The sequence below is a fragment of the Podarcis filfolensis genome (genome assembly GCF_964270895.1).
Source record: "Podarcis filfolensis genome assembly, chromosome: 14".
NCBI lineage: Eukaryota > Metazoa > Chordata > Lepidosauria > Squamata > Lacertidae > Podarcis > Podarcis filfolensis.
The window spans coordinates 39,096,831-39,113,791 of NC_139616.1; the positions used below are offsets into that span (position 1 = coordinate 39,096,831).

Here is a 16,961-nt window from a genome sequence, read left to right on the forward strand (position 1 = left end):
CCCATTGGTCCGTCCCCCCCAGTATTATCTATTCTAGTGCCCTTCCCCTGAAGTTTTGGACTACAATTCCCATCAGCCCTAGCCAGCTTAGCCAATGATTCAGGGTTTACTCCTGATTGTTACTCCAGAGTCGGGGGCTTTCTTAGCTCTGCTACTTCCAATGCTCTTAAAAGGAGATGCCTGGGATTGAAGCGAAGATCTTCTGTGAGCAAAGCATGTGCAGAATCTTTTGCATTTAAGGCTAGGTATCTGAAACCCTGGAGAGCCATTGCCAATCAGTGGAGACAGTGCTGGGCTCTGCATGGTCTGGCTCCACATAAGGCAGTTTCCTGTTAATTTAGAACCACACAGACTGAGATCTTACTTCATACCACAATAGCTGAGTGGTAGAGCATCTGCTTGGAATGCAAAGGGCCCCAGGTTCAATCCCTGGCATCTCCAGGTACGGCTGGGAAGGACTCCCTTCCTGAAATCCTGGAGAGCTGCTGCCAGTCAGTGTCTGCAATACTGAGTGAGATGAGCCAGTGGTCTGACTCAGTGCAATGCTGGTTCCTGTGTCCCTGTGCTCTACCACTAACCCTATGCACAAAGATGGAATTGTTTATGAATATGGCAGGTTTAAATACATGGAGGAAGCGGGTGATTGGAACTGCAGTCCAACAACCTCTGGAGGGCTGTAGGTCCCCCATTCCGGCTTCAGGGGGAAAAGGAAAGCTTCAGGGAGACAGATTTGGTGCTAGCAAAGGTGTTCTGTTAGGAGCTGACAGACTTAATGGACAAGCAAAGGCGATTGAATGGCGTTGCTTGACAGCAGAAGATGTAAAGGCCGTTGAAGGTTCCAGAGGTGGATCGGTTAAGATCACTGATGCTGATATATCAGGCGAATAAGGGGGGAAAGACTGTGGAGAATTTTGAAAAGGTAAACACGAGGAGTTACTCTGGATGCAGAGAGGATGGGATTGCCAATGATGGAGTGGAGTGTTGCTTGGTCTGATGGAAGAGGTGAGCTATTTCAGCATAAAAGTTACGTGACTGGCATGCAACCGTAGTCAAGATGAGACCTGATCAGGGTATGGAATGGACTTGGAGTGGAGGAGGCAGAGAAGAAAGGGCCTGATTTACAGTGCTGTACAAGCAGAAGTGCCTTGGCCTGACGCCAGACTGATAAATGGAGGGCAAAGGGGTAAATGAAGTCACAGGTGAGGCCAGGGCTCTGGCCCTGCCCTGCCTTGCTAGTGGTGGATAGATTGCCTTTAAACTTGGGCAGTTAACAGAAAAGTGGCCTGGAGACAAAGAGAAGCCACTGACACCTTCTGTTGGATCCATCCTCTGCCCTGAGTTGTATAAATGAGGTTTCTTGTTTCAGGACTTCAAGTCCTCTCTGCATCCATCTTATACTGCCACCTCCCCCTGCTCCATCTTTTTGTTTGGTGGGGCTGCAAAGAGAGAAGAGTCAGGATTCTGTTATGGGGTTGTTGTTGTTTTATGGTATAATAGATTTGTATTTTAAAATGTGTTTTAAGTTGTTTGGAGACCTTCAGGTTACAAGGGACTAAGAAGTCTAATAGTAATGATGATGGCCATGATTGTTGTAATAATAATTATTCTGGAGAAGGCAGTAAGGGGCAAAGAAAGAAGAGAGGAATCATTATTTCCAAAGCGTAAAAAGTGAAAGCTTTCAGTTTCTTTTTTGTATCTTTCAACAGTGTGTGCACAGGGGAAAGGCACTGTTCAAAGCTGAAGTCACAGTGCAGGTCAAGGGATCAACAGCCTTCTATAATTAAGTACAGTGACCTGTCAGGCAATTAGTAGCCAGCATGAGGGAAGGGGTAGTAAAAGCTTTGAAATAAGTAGGAGAGTGAAAGGCAGAAAGAGGCATGTATTTATTAAGAGGATTTAATAAACTGCTTGATCCAAGCAGCTCTCCAAGCCGTATACAAAAAAAAAAAAAAAAAAAAAATGGAGCTAAAACCCACCGTCTAATTAAAAACAAATATACGTAGAGCCACTATCATTAGAGACAAAGATAAAATTAATAAAACTTCTAAAATGGATCTAGGTAACTCAGTTTCTATATCTGGGTAGACTTGCTGAAACGAAAAGGCTTTCAGTGGGCAGCTGAAACAGTACAGTGAGGGCACCTGCTTAACATCAATAGGCAGGGAGTTCCACAGACACTGGTAGTGCAACATCCCTTATGAAAACTGATCTCAACACTAAGAAAATTTAGCTTACAATTTTATTTCGGATCGGATAGTATCACGTTTAAAGTTTCTAAGGGTAACTTGCGTCTTATGCGGGGGTTCGGTTCTTGGGGTCCACATATAAACACAAAATCAGCCTCTGCCAATCTGATGCCCTCCTGTTTTGGACTACAACTCCCATCAGCCTGAGCATGATGCTGTGCTGTCTGGGGCTGATGGGAGTTGTAGTCCAAAACAGGAGGGCGCCAGATTGGCAGAGGCTGATGATATAAAATTTTCTGAGCTCCTTGGAAGAAAGGTGACATGAAAATAGAAAGAAGATCGACTCTGGGTCATGTTTTCAGCCTCAGTTTGGTGCTTGTTTTTCTCTTTTAGCACAGCTTGATAAATCCTTTTCGGTTACTAAGCAAGTATTGAGTGTGCAATTTGATTATGATCCTGCACAAAGAGCCTAAATACTTAATCCGCACGTTGCAAACCTTATTTGTGCAAAACCTGGGATTAAGCGCTGCTTTGCATCAGTAACTCTTGAGCGCTTGGTTCAAAGAACTTCATGTATTCCCAACTTTAATAATAATATCTTACTAGTGCAGGCACGCTCAAGCTCATTTAATCTCATGACATTTCCCTAAGAGAGAGAGAAAAAGAAAGAAAGAAAGAAAGAAAGAAAGAAAGGAAGGAAGGAAGGAAGGAAGGAAGGAAGGAAGGAAGGAGGAAGGCTTCTGCCCTTCTTTCTCTCTTGCCATGGCAGTGGATGAAGTAGTTCTTTAAAAATACACAGCTTACTTGCAGATAGCTTAAATGAAGTGTGGGTAAGGCCACTGGAGTAAGCTGCGATTGCTGGGAGACTTCTGTCTTGATTGTGTAGCAGATCCCAGTATTTCTGTAAAATCAAATACTTACCTGAAAGAGGCATTCGGAATTACTTTAACCCGGGTTGGCAGCGTTGTGGCTACTCCTGTTATGGGTGTGGAACCTTTTTCAGCCAAAGGGCCACGTTGCCTTCTGGGGCCACGTACAAGTGGTGGGTGGAGTCAGAGGCAGAAGTGGGAAAAGTGTACAATAGACTAGTTTTTGCACACACCCCTCTGTGTCATCCATCCAATCAGAGTTCAAGCATGCATTCAAGTCAGGCAAAGTCAGGAAAAACAGTCTGGATACAAAGCAGGGCCCATGAGTGGGGAGAGAATCAGGGGCCAGATAGGTCTTTGAGGGCCGCATTGGGCCCCTGAGTCTGAGGTTCTCCCCACTGGCCCTGAGCTGTTTTTAATGGTGTTCCATGTTGTAGTATAAGCATGGATGTGGTAATTTATGAGATTATGTTATAGAAATAATTCTATTTTTTAAAGCTGTTTTTGTTGTGCTTGTACAGTGGTACCTCGGGTTGCATACGCTTCTGGTTACATACCCTTCAGGTTACAGACTCCGCTAACCCAGAAATAGTACTTCAGGTTAAGAACTTTGCTTCAGGATGAGAACAGAAATCGTGCTCCAGCAGCACACTGGCAGCGGGAGGCCCCATTAGCTAAAGTGGTGCTTCAGGTTAAGAACAGTTTCAGGTTAAGAACAGACCTCCGGAATGAATTAAGTACTTAACCCGAGGTACCACTGTATGTTGTTAAATATTGTGTGCGTTTACTTCTTTTTAAATATTGTTCTGTTCTGAAGGCTGGCGGTGGGAAAAAAAGCCCTTCTCCCGCCGCCAGCCTTCAGAAGAGTTCCCCCAGGGCTGCCTAGGCTGCGGATAGCAGCCTGCTGCCCCGCGCGAGGGGCGCTCTGAAGCAGAGTGCCCCTCGCGTGGGGCAGACATTCGCAGCTTGGGGAGCCAGACCTGCGCGGGGCAGCAGGCTGCTATCCGCAGCCTAGGCAGCCCTGGGGGAACTCTTCTGAAGGCTGGCGGCGGGAGAAGGGCTTTTCTTCCCACCGCCAGCCTTCAGAAGGCTGTTCTGAAGGCTGGCGGTGGGGAGAAAAGTCCTTCTCCCCCCGCCAGCCTTCAGAAGAGGTCCGGGGACAGACTGTCCCCGGACCTGGTCTGAAGGCGGTCTCCATAGGAACGCATTAATTGATTTTCAATGCATTCCTATGGGAAACCGTGCTTCGCAAGACGAAAAACTCGCAAGAAGAAAAAACTTGCGGAACGAATTAATTTCGTCTTGCGAGGCACCACTGTAGATGGATGCTGTCACAGGGGAGGTGATGTCTAGAAAGCCCTGGAAGACACAGAATCACTTCCATTTCTTGAGTTTTGTCATTCCGCCAGCACACCCACTTGGTGTTTACATTGCAATTTTTTATGTGTCATGGGACTGCTCTTTTATTCTGTGTTTAGATAGTGTTTTGATGTGGTTGATTTTAAGCTGCAGCTTCTGAAAGTTTTGCTTTCTCTCAATAATAATAATAATAATAATAATAATAATAATAATAATGTTTAGCTTGCTTTGTAAGTCCCTGTTGAATGGGTAATTTTATTGATTTTTGTTTTTCTGATTTTTATATCTTGTATGCTGCTTTGAGCACTAGTCATGGGGAACAGGGTATACATATTTCAGAGAAAACTATTTTGAGAAGCTTCAAATTCTTGGACACCGTTTTGGCATTTTAAATATTTGTGTAAGTGAAATAAAAATTGGTCTTAGATATGTTACATTCTTTGAAAACAAATTATTGAATGTACCATAAAGTCAACGGTGATCAATGTTCTAATTTGAAAGAAAAGACTAAAGTGAGAGAAAGCATTCTTGTTTTGAAAATCAAAGAGCACTCTGTAAGAACAGCAACTTTTTCATATTTCTGAAGGGAAACTTTAGAGGCTTTAATCAGTTCGAATAATTAGACAAACTTGGCTCATTAGTGTATTTCCCAGCAGAAACAGAATTTTCAGATGAGTCTTCTTAGAACTTTAGTACAATCTGCTGAGGGTATTTGCATTTTGTATGCATGAAATCCGCCCCCCACTTTTTTGGTTTCCAACAGTCAAAACAAATTAAGACTTGTCATTAGGAATTTTCATCCAAAAGTTACAGAACAGATCCATCAGTGTACACTAGGTCATGCCTACATGGATGCTCTGAATGCACATCCAACTTTGTAGTTCACTATGTGCCAAGATGCTCAGACTCTACTTTGCCCATAGCTTACTCTACAGATGGAGTAATTTCAAGCTCAGGTGTATGTATGTATGCACTGGCTCTGCCCTCTGGGAATGGGTGGTATCCAGCAAAGCCCTACTGAGAGTTCTTGCATTGCAGGGGGTTGGATGAGATGACCCTTGGGGTCCCTCCCAACTCTACAATTCTTTGACCAACTGAAATTAATGAATTAATGGGTCTCCTCTGAGTGAGACTAGCATTGGATAAAACCCATTGTAACTTAGAAAACTGAAAGGCAGACAGAATTGCTCTGAGATTTTTTTTTGTATTGCTTTGTAACGCCTTCATGTTGTTGTGCACTGCCCTGATGTTTTGCGAGAGGGCGGTACATAAATATTTTAATAAAAGTAGGTATTCTTACTTTATATATATATTTAGAGCATTTAGGCCCCTTGCTTCAGCCCAAATGGCTCCCAGAGTGCCTTACATACAATCAATTAAAACGAGACAGTACATGCCTGCAGGCTTACAATCTTAAACACACACACACACACACACAAAAGGAACGGAGGGAAGAGGAAGAAAATAAAACTCAGGCGCCAATAAATGTTTATTTTTTTGTCTTCTGTCAGGCGTTCTTGAATACTCATGTCCCTGTTTTTATTCCTAAACCTGTTTTCTCAGTTGAATCCAACGATACCCTGTATGGTGGAGATACCAAGTTCCTGGCAGAAACCAACAAGCTGTGTGAAACCTTGATAGCTCAGATCCTGGAGCATCTCAAGAACCTTGGGAAGGATGAGGTTGGTGCAAACTAGGTTCTTCTTCTGGGACACCCGTCTAGACTAGCCTTCCCCAACCTGGTGCCTCTGCAGATTTTGTGGGACTACAATACCCATCATCAATGCTGGCCAGAGCAGATTAGAGCTGTAGACCAAAACACCTGGAGGACACCAGCTTGGGGGAACTTGGTTTACATAACAAATATTTGCACAAACACTTTACGTAGTTTGCTTCCAGCGTTGTGTTGGGCCTGAAATCTGCTCCTAGCTGCTGGCCACTGATAAAGCCTTGAACTGTGCCTCAGTTTTACTCTCCTTCCTTCTGAACATATCTTGCTTACACCATTATTATGGTCACACCATTTCCTGCTGAGGTTTGGTCTCATGGTGTCAGGTTTCCCTCTGCAGGGGTGGAGGGCCCATTAAGCTGGTATGCCCTTGGAGATTGGATTCCTGAACCCTCCGGGAGATTTTGTGGTAGACAGAGCTCTTGATTCTGCTGAGGTCTTAGTCTCGCTGGTGGGCTATTCACACAATCACTCCAGTGGCTTCTCCAGCCTGGAGGAGCCCACGTTGTTCCTTGGTATTCTAGGGAGCTGCAGACTATAACACAGGCTGGGCGATGGCCAGAGTGTGAGTGGCGCAAAAGGCAAGGATGACTGCTTAGGTCTCTGTGATGACATTGACGCTGTTGTTGTTGTCACCAGTCTGGTTGAAGTGTCCAGTGTACCATCTGGTCTAGGTCTGTGGGACGAGGGTCAGCTTTTGAGGCTTGAGTATGTGGACAAGGTGTTTGCAGTGAGTCAACTGGCCACAAGTCAACCAGCCATGTATTCCTTTGGCCCTGACTCATCCTGGCTAATTTGAGCAGGCTGAGAAGAGGGTGGGTAAGTCCTGGGTATAGAAAATGCATCCTTGCATGAGAGTGCGATGCTTGCCAACCTTAAAAGAGGTGACAGTCTGTCAGTTCCTGGGGGAAAACCCCACCCCACCCAGGATCCCAAGGTAAGTGAAAAGTACCAGCTTGTCACAAATAACCCCTTTAGGGGTGAGGTGCTCAAGAGGGTGGTAGCAACTCTCCAGGCACTCCTGGAGAAAGATTATCTAGGCCAAATCCACTTTGGTTTTAGGCCTGGCTTTGGAACAGAATCGGCCTTGGGTGCTCTTATGAATGGCATTTAGTGTGAAAGAGGCAGGCATATGGTGGTGGTGCATCTTTGTTAAATCTTCTTGAGCTCTCACCGGCTCCTGATACCATTGGCCATGGCATCCTTCTGAAAGCTACCATCTGGTCCCTAGTATGGTTTGACATGTCTATGATGCTGTTGGGAGAGTTCATTTGAGGTGTAGGTACACTGATTATTCCCAGCTCTGAATCAGAAGTGACTGTGCCAGTGCCTGGAAGCAATGGTGGGCTGGATGAGATCCAACAAGCTTATTATACTGTATTAGATCCCAGCAAGATGCAGGCTCTGTAGGTGGGTGGCTTTCAGGCCTGTTCTGGATGGGATCAAGTTTGTAGTCTGCGATTTTAACTGTTTTTGTCACTAGAAGCTGAGGTGTCTACAGTGGCGAAAAGTGTCTTTTATCAGCTTTGGCTTTTGTGCCAGCTCTGGCCGTTCCTAGACAGAGCATTAGCCTGGCCACAGTGATCTGTTCATTGGCAACGTTGAGACAGGACTACTGCAATGCACCCTATGAGCTCATAAAGCAATATAAGTGCTGTATAAGAACATCTCTCGTTGCCCACTCATTGGGAGTGTGGAGAGAGCAGTTGCTTGACTTCAACAGGGCTAATGTTACTGTAGAATGAGGTAGCTGTAGATGCATGATGTCCAACTGCAGCAACATCTTCTTGGGAGAGCCTTTCCCTATGTTACATTCAACATAAACTCTTTCTTGCTGGGTTGCATGTGTGCACGCATGAGCGAGTAGTCCTGGTAGCAGCGTTTAGGCAGCATTTTAATTTCTTTCCCCTGCTTGCTTCAGCAGTAATTCACACCGGGCAACAGTTAAGGCTGGGTGAATTGAGAGAGGGCTCTGGTGAAGTATAAAATGCATTAATTAATGTGGCAGGTCAGCCACAATGGCTCAGCAGCTTCCAACTATTCTTCAGCTGATTTGATTCCTTGGGGCGATGGCTGGCAGCTCTGCCTCTAAAAGGGGGGAGGGGATGGCAAGCGGCTCTTGCTCTTCCCAAGTTGAACAGAAAGTGCTTCCTGACAAAGGGGATGATCAAAAGAGCATTCAGCCTACTACACAGGGGTAATGCTGGCATTGCTATGGAACACCTCTAGGGCTTGGTAGCTGCCCTAGAGAATCCCTGATGTGGTTCTTTTATGAAGCATCTTCAGGGTAAACATATATGAGCATATGAAACTCCCTTCTATTGAGGTTAGATCCTTGGCTTATCTAGCTCAGCATTGTCTTACTATGGCTCTCTGCGTGTCTGGATGAGATATCTTCCAGCTTTCCTACTTGAGATTCTTTGGAATGGGATTGAACTAGGGACAGTCTGCATGTGCAAGTCAGTGTTTATGTGACACTGCCTTTGTTTTTGCTGTTTTGTAATGTGTTCTAACAGTGTTGCGTGCAATACTGCAGAATGACACTGTTGTTTCCAAGAGGGTTTAAAAATTTAAAGTAGGCAGAAGACATGAAGGGAGGGGCTGATAAGGGAACAAAAGGGGTTGCTCAGCCGTAGGTTAATGTGCCTGTCAGTCAAGTGCTTTCATTGCAGCTTCAGCCTAAGGGAAATGCAATTCCCTTTAGAAACAAAAGATGACATATGGATGATAAAAATAAAAAATAGTATTATCTCCATCATTACATCTGTTGATCTCAAAACAAGGCAAAAGGCTTGACATTTGTTGGTTGAATGTCTGTAATCAAACAAGAAAAAGTCTTTTGTCAATTTTAATACTGATTTATTATAGCACAAACATTTGTGGACTAGAGTCCACTTCATCAGATGCATGATGTGGCATTGTCAGTAGGTAGATATGAATCAATAGGTGCAGGCTAAAAAAACTAAAAATGGTCCCAAATGAAATGCAACATCTGCAGCCTGACATTCCATCAGTTGATTCTCTCCTCTCCCATGCAACCCTGTGTATGAACTTGCAAGCTACATCTCTGTCTGCTAAAAGAATTCTGTGTTTTAAAATGTTGTAGACTTTAAAGCGGCAGAGCCAGCTGGCCCTCAACCTCTTCAATAGCATCTTGGCCCACGGAGACCTGAGAAACAACAAACTCAACCAGCTCGCTGTTAACTTGTGGAACCTGGCTCAGAGGCACGGCTATGCAGACACAAAAATCACGGTAAGGCAGATTTTGAGGCTGGGCAGGGGGTGACCTTTGTATTCAAACAACAGAGTTTTGCAGCATCTTAAAAGACTTAACAGATTTATTGTAGCATCAATATTTATGGGCTGGAATCCACTTCATCAGATGCAAGAAGTTGGCAGCTATAAAATAAATAGCTACAGAGAGGAAAAATGGGACCAAATGGCAATGAAGGGAAAGGGTCAGCTTGCTTTGTTTTGTTTCCATCTGTAGAAGACTTGGTTTAGCAGAATTGTCTCTTTCGACATTGTCTAATAATTTAAACTTTTCGAATTAGGGTATCCAAGCTTCCCTGTTTTAATTGGAATAATGGTTCATGCCTGACTCTACTGGACCCTGAAACCTAGTTTGCCACCCTGCTTAAAAGCAGAGCTGCATAGCAAGAAGACACCTCATGTCAACCTTTCCCTCACTTTCCCCATAAAACTGGAACTCAGGGTCACCCAGTGAACTTGACTGGCAGCAGATTTGAAACAGGCATAGGAGAAGATGCACAACACATAATTAGTTATGTGACTCATTGTCAAAAGATGTGTTGATGCTCACAGGCCTGGATGTCTTGATAGGGTAACATAATATACCCCTCAGTCACTACTAGTCATGGCTGCTATAGGAATTATCCATTTTCAGAGGTCATGTGCCACTCCAGTACCAACTGCCATGGGGCCAACAGCAGGGGAGGGCTATTGACTTCAAGCCTTGCTTGTTGCCTTTGAGGATGCACCTGGTTGGCCATAGGATGATGGACTAGATGGACCTTAATTCAGAAAATCATTGCTAAATAACTTTTGCATGGCTTGATGATTTTCTTTTGTAACTTCTTTCCTTCCCCCAAAGTCAGACTCACCACTGAGTGCGCAACCAAAAGAATAGCTGGGCTGTTCCATTTCACTCTATGCCCATCAGGAAAATATAGGGAGAATGCTGCTAACTGCATTTACCCAGAATAAGCCATGCTGTTCACTAGGAAGTGCAACTGCCTACATTAGACCTGGAAAATGGGTATTTTTGTGGCACTGTAAACCCAGGGCTGTGTGTTCCATGCACTTTTAAGTGCCCAAAATTAATTTTTACAAAATCGAAGCTGTGCTCCCAAGGTAACTCAGATTGACCGATGGCCCATAGCCCAGTGGCAGAGCTTATGCATTTTTCATGGCAAATGTTCCAGGTTCAACGCTGCTACTTCCAGTTAATGGGCCTTGGTTTCAGCAAGAGAGACAGACAGAGACCCCCTTCTGCAATTGGGGCCAGTAAGCTGCTGCAGGTCAGAGCAGGCTCAAGTCATTATGAGGCAGCTTCTTTCGCTGTGATTTACATAATAGACACACCTTAAGCAAGCTTTCACGATTGCCTGCCCTTTGATTTTGGTTGTGCTCAGGGGTCAGGATGCTCTGCAGGGCATTTCAGCCCTGCTCCCAACTAACACTGGGCGATATATCAATATATCTCGCCCAGGACCAGTATGTGAGGGTAGACTGCGATGACAACTTCACTCAGCATCATTGCTCTTGAGTCCCTCTGCCGCCCAGCATGTTGAGGAAGAAATAAACTAGTCAGGAGCTGGAGGCAGAGGGACTCAAGTGGCAGCGGATTCACCGGCGATATACCACTGGTGAAACTGCAATCGCACTCTGCCACTGAATTGGCAACTGCCACCAGTTCGCAGGAGCCAGTGGCAGGATGGGGGTCCCATTAAAATGCTCCTCCTAACCCAGCAGCGAGAGCCCTGACCCTGTTGCTGCTTGCATGAGAGTAGGAGCGGGATCGGGGCTGCTCAGCTGGGAAGAGCAAAGCCTGCCCTTGTCTGCTTAGAGAGCCAGGACCCCACTCCTGCTTGCACTTGAGTAGGAGCAGGATCGGGTCTGCAGCCGTGCTTGGCTACCGCCTGCCTGCCTTCATCTGGGAGGGTGTGCTGTGCCTTTCCTCCCAGAAAGATGGAGCCCACCTTCCTGGTGCAAGGCAGCCAGGCAAGGCAACCCCCAGAGGAAAGAGGCAGTGCACCTGCATGGGCGAAGGCTTAAGGCAGTCAAATCCACAAAGCCCAACAGGCTCTGTGCACTTGGCTACTGGTCTGTCTTTGGGAAGTGGGGGGCGAAAGTGGAAGGTAGCTTGCTTGCCCCCCACACCAGTGAAGGTGGAGGCAGCCTGGCCAAGGAGCCCAAAGGTCCTTGCTGCTCAAGCGCGAGTGGCAGGGACACCAGGGCTGCCTCTGCTGGGGGCAGGAGCTTTCCGCCCCCAGCAGCCTAGCCAAGGAGCCCCAAGTCACCTGGTGGTCACACATGAGTGGAAGGGGACTCGGGGCTCACTCAGCTGGGGGCAGGAGCCTTTACACCAGGCATAGGCAAACTCAGCCCTCCAGATGTTTTTGGGACTACAACTCCCATCACCCCTGACCACTGGCCCTGTTAGCTAGGGATGATGGGAGTTGTAGTCCCAAAACATCTGGAGGGCTGAGTTTGCTACGCCTGCTTTACACACATCCCCAGATGAGCAGCAGGCTGGGGCCAGCTGTATTGGCCACAGGCTGCAAGGTGCTGAGGTAAAAGCACCTCAGCTTCCATGATGAGAACTGCAGCAGTTTCACCCATCACCTTGCCAGCTGGTGCCAATGCAGCTTTTTACAACATCACAGTTTATCACCAAACTCTGGTGTTTGGAAGCCTCTGCCACCTTGTTGGTTTTTGAGGACTTCCACAGATGTTGCTTAGGGCACTGTCAAATTTCCACATTGTTCAGTGGTTTCAAACCCATCCTGAAGCAGATACACATTCCCTGTAGAGAGAGGACTTGATTTTCATTGTTTATTTCCCCCTCTGCTTCTTTCCATCTTAGGTCAAAACCTTGGAATACATCAAGAAGCAAAGCAAACACCCTGAGCTGAGCCATTTTACCGATCTGGCTGCAAGACTTCCTCTGCAGTCAAGGACCTGACAAATCATAGCCTCCTGAACTTGAATGTACTGGAGGGTCCTTCTCTAAGGCCTATAACCCGCCCCCCCAGGCTGCATCTTAGGCTATTATCGGAGTTCAATATCTTTTTTTCATTTTGTAGAGTCCCTTGGTGCGTGACAGATTTATTTGGTCAGAGACAGAAGGAAAATGCGTCCTGACAGTGCCATCATTTTTGAAATGAGGTTTTGTTTCCCCACTGCACAGCCACTAACCATTAAAAGGTGATTTAAATGCTAACTGGGGGTCGGTGAAACAGTATCTTACAATTTCAGACTGGAAATAACTTTTCTACCCAAATCTAATGGGGCTGTAAAGAAAAGAGGAGAGATAACTTGTGCCAGCATGTTTGAGCAATGTCTTTTGAGTGCTGCAGCCTTTGAAAGATGGGCTTGTACATCTGATTAACAGGGAGCCGTTACTCAGCGTTCATCTTGAATATACCTCTCAGAACACCTTGCTGTTGGGCCTTTTTTTATTTTAAAGCATAATGTAAATGGAGAGATTCTTGAGCGTTTGTGGTAGACCTTGAGAAATACTTGGAAGCAAATGTGTCCGGGAAGCTTTGGTGGCTAAGCTCAAAATGCATCACAGTATTTAAAAAAAGATCTAATCATGGATACATCACATTTGTATTCATTCCCATTACCGAACTTTGCAAGCAGTGCTTAGCCTGCTATTTTGTAATCATTAGGCACACTTATTATTATGCTGCATAACCCAGCCTTCATTTGCCTTTTGATTGTAAGCCCATGTGAGCAGCTTGAGCTTTTTATAAAAAAAATTCTTTAAATTACTAGTTAACACATCCCTTTGAGAATGGGCGAGCAGCGTATTAAAATGGATGGGGTGTACCTTTTTTCAGTTCAGCACCAGCAATGTACATGATGCCTTAGAGAGGCAAAAATGGAAATGTCCCTGCCTGCAAAGAGCTTGCTCTTTCCAAATAGACAATTTGGGGAAACACAGGAAAGATGAATGCGGACAGATGTGATCATATAAGGTACACTGAAAGCCATGCAGAGAAGGTGAGTTTTGAGGAGGGATCTGAGAAGGAAAAGAGGCAATGCTCATATAAAGACCACACCTCTGTTTGAGAAAGTTTCACATACAGGGCCAGAAAGGGAGCATAATTGTTTATTTTGAGGTTTTTGAACCAGCCCTTGAACTAAATGATTCTCTAGGTGGTTTAGCACAAGTTGTTGTAATACAAAAGCTCACCTCTGCAAACCCAGGTCATAAGAAGAGCCTGCGGGATTAAGCCAAAGGCTCATTTAATCCAGCCTCCTGTTCTCACAGTGGCCAACCAGATGCCAATGGGAACCCCCAATCAGGACATCGCTCTCCCCAGCAACCAGTATTCTGAGGCATACAGGCTCCAGCAGTGGAGGTAGAATGTAGCCATGGCTTGGCAGCCTTTAATTCTATGGCTCATGGCACAAGCCAGTGTGTACCTCCCTTTGGTTTCATAGCTCAAGAACACCGGGAGGTTGCAGCAGAGATGTCCTTTCTGGCATTGAGGGAGGAAGCAAGCTCCCTGCAGCTGCTCTTGACTTGCTGTGATGTTCTTCCCAGAAGGCAAAGGCTCCAGCCTCCCAGTGACCCTTGGTCGCCCTGACCATTGGCAGAGTCCAGTGTGCCTCCCTTTGGCTCTGCAGTACCAGGGAATCTGGCTGCTACATCAGGCCTGTGTTAAACAGCAAGTGGCCTTTGTGTAGCTGAGGGTGCAGGAACTGGGGTAGCAGAGGTGACAGTGAGAAGCCAGGGCCAAAACAGGGTGCAGTAATATTGTGAAGAGCTTTAAAAGGGTAAGGGGCACAATTACTAGAATATCCCTTCAATGTCCTTAAGGATAACTCTGCTGGCCAGACCTTTCATTTTTAAGAAAAAAAGAGCTGGGATTTGGTAGTCCTGTATGGTAAGAGGTTTCTGCTACAATAAAGCACTGTGCACAGTGCCCTTTGGTGGCATCGCTTCCATGAGGTCACTGCATGGTATTGCATGTCCTTGCAGAAGCAAACGTATTTGTTGCTGGTGTTGCATTGGAAATATCAGCCATAGAGGTTTGCTCGTAATTCTGTTTAAACAAATGGAATCCCACCCATGCTCAGTGGAACATGGAGAGAAGCATAATGAAAGACAAGTTGTTTAAGCTGTCTGTCTGCAAGCTTTGCTTATACAATGAGTCGTGTAGGAAGGAGCACCATGCATCTGAGGACAAGAAAATGAGGCAGAGAGAACAAGGATGCTGGAAACTAGGAATGAGTTCAAAAACTGGACAAATCAAAGTCAGCTGCTGTTAAGGGAGTGGTTGCTAGGGGCCTAGTAAGTGCATCGTGTATAAAAGGGAGGGGGATGATGAGACTTGCTGAGCCATTTTGCCAAGCAGAATTCTACTGCCTTAATAATAGCAGCCACCAAGGAAGCTGTGGGCAGAAAGCTGATGGGAAGCTATTATGCTTGCAGAACAAGCAAACATCTTTTGGGCAGAATGCAATTTGCCATGTGAGGACATAATAGACTGCAGTAGGTGGAAGGGAAGGGATGGGTGTGATCTGGCATATCTGCAGATGAACCAACTCACAAGTCAGTTGGGCAAACCCAATGCAGAATGTTTTATGCAAACAAGTAATGTGGGACTTCATGGCTTCTAGACTAAAGTTGTTGTTTTTAAATGGCAGCTCTAATAGGAATATAGATCTATTAAATATTGGGGTTTTGGAACTATTGCAGTTATCTGGCCACCTATGAGGTAGGTTGCCAGCTTGGTGGAGGTGGGGAGGCAAGAGCACGTCTGCTCCTGTGCCTTTGGAAGGTTTGATATGCAGAGTTCAGGAACTTGAGGCTTTGCTAGATATGGGGGGGGGGAATCAGTTGCTGCTTCCTGCAGACCAAACTGCTCTTAAAGAGACAGGGACAGGTGCAGCTTCAACAGCTGGCAAGCCAACAGGATAGGTAAATCCCATCGACCCCCTGGCTGAGGCAGTAGAGACTTGCCAGTGCCCAACCGTCGCTCATACTGTCAATCTTTGTGCAACTCTCAGCATACCAGCATCAGCTCTCATCAAAACTGCCAATCACCACTTAATTAGAACTGCTTTCTGTTTTCTTGAGTGCGGCTTAATGCTTGTGAGGATTCTGGACACTCCAGATGTTGTTGGACTCTTAACTTCCGACAGCCCAGCTTGGCCAATGGGAAGGAGTGCTGCTGTAGTCCAGCCACAGCCCCTTTGGGGCAACCCAGAAGCTGCATGCCGGCGGTGGGCGGGATCAGAGGAAAAGTAGGCAGAGTGACTAATGCAAATTTTACCTTTGCACAGTAAGCTAGTTTCTATGCACACTCCCCCCTCCATTCAGAAAAGCAAGAGGCGTTATCAGAAGGTGTAACATGTAAACAAGCAACTCGTGTAGTGGAACTCTTCCTACCGTGCAGGGTAGGGATTATACAGTGCAGGCTGGAACAGGACTGGCTTGTGATCTCGATTTGTAACATACAGGAATGTCATGAGTTTCCTGTTCATTGTGACTTCAACTCATGATACAGTAAGAGCCATGGCTGTTTCCCCCTGCTAATTCTTTTCAGGGGGAAAAGATCCAATGCAGCTCTGGCATGGCTTCAGCTTGAACCGAGAACAAGCTTACAGAAGAAGGGCCTGTTTTAACTCTCCTTGCCCTGTCCACTCAGAAGATTTCCCATTCACCCCCCACCAAAGAGAAAAAGATGCAAGTTCCCGTATCTTTCTCCCTACAGATAAAAAAGTAGATGGATGGGAGAGTGGGATTACAACTCTGAGTGCATAAACTGCTGACAAGAAACAGTTCCCAGACCCAAAGCTACTCCTAGCTATTTCACCTACCTCCACCACCCAATCATTTCAGCTTAACAGCAGGTGAACATCAGGTGAAACTGTAATACAATGAATAACATAAGAAACAAAAGCAGCAATGAAATGCAATTAAAAATCACTATGAATATTTACTGTGATGGATGTGCCGCCTTCAACCACAAACCCACAGACATACCACGGATCACCTGAAGCTTTGCAGACCACTGATGGCCCACAGAGCAGTTTGGGAACCCCTGACTGTACCTAGAAAGCAACTACGACGAAAAAGTTCTGTGATTATTCCAAAAAGGGGTGGATCGTATTTTGAGACATCTCATGCCAACTATTGGTTGTGGATTTTTATTTTTATTTTAAAAAAATTTTTTTTTTTAAAATATTTATTGGTATTTTCAAAAAACACACAACAAACAAAAACAAAAAAAATAAACAAAATAAAAACAACACAAAAAAGCATATTCAAAACTAAACAGAAAAATAGAAAAAAAAACCACATACAGTTTCTGATACTTATTTTCCTCAACCTTGTTTCTCAGACCTCCTCACACCTCCCCTTCTTGTATTCCAATTTAAATTGTCAATTCAGCAAGTCCTTAACTTATTTCTTCACCTTAACTTAAACATTTATTCTAACATACTGTTATTTTACTTTACTTCTTTTTTCCATTTCCTCCATTTATTTTTAACAACCTTATTTTCACTTAATTTAAAAAAAAAGAAAAGAAAAAACCAATTTCACCTTATTAA

At 45.2% G+C, this 16,961-nt stretch overlaps 2 protein-coding genes and 1 long non-coding RNA gene across 6 annotated transcripts in view; 2 read left to right on the plus strand and 1 right to left on the minus strand.

Moving 5' to 3' along the window:
- Positions 1-12,824, plus strand: part of VPS35L (VPS35 endosomal protein sorting factor like) — a 78,694-nt gene extending 65,870 nt beyond the window's left edge. For all 4 annotated transcript variants that reach the window (XM_083584960.1, XM_083584959.1, XM_083584961.1 and 1 more), the window contains exons 29-31: positions 5,978-6,096; positions 9,250-9,396; positions 12,253-12,824. In XM_083584960.1, coding sequence (XP_083441086.1) covers positions 5,978-6,096; positions 9,250-9,396; positions 12,253-12,351 — 365 coding nt within the window. In that variant the 3' untranslated portion in view covers positions 12,352-12,824. The remainder of the gene's footprint in view (positions 1-5,977; positions 6,097-9,249; positions 9,397-12,252) is intronic.
- UMOD (uromodulin) overlaps positions 1-16,961 on the minus strand; it is a 268,506-nt gene that overhangs the window by 19,033 nt on the left and 232,512 nt on the right. The gene's annotated exons all lie outside the window — the stretch shown is intronic.
- Positions 9,403-10,678, plus strand: LOC310749026. Its single transcript, XR_014541437.1, has 2 exons — positions 9,403-10,052; positions 10,102-10,678. It is a non-coding gene; the product is annotated as an uncharacterized lncRNA (long non-coding RNA).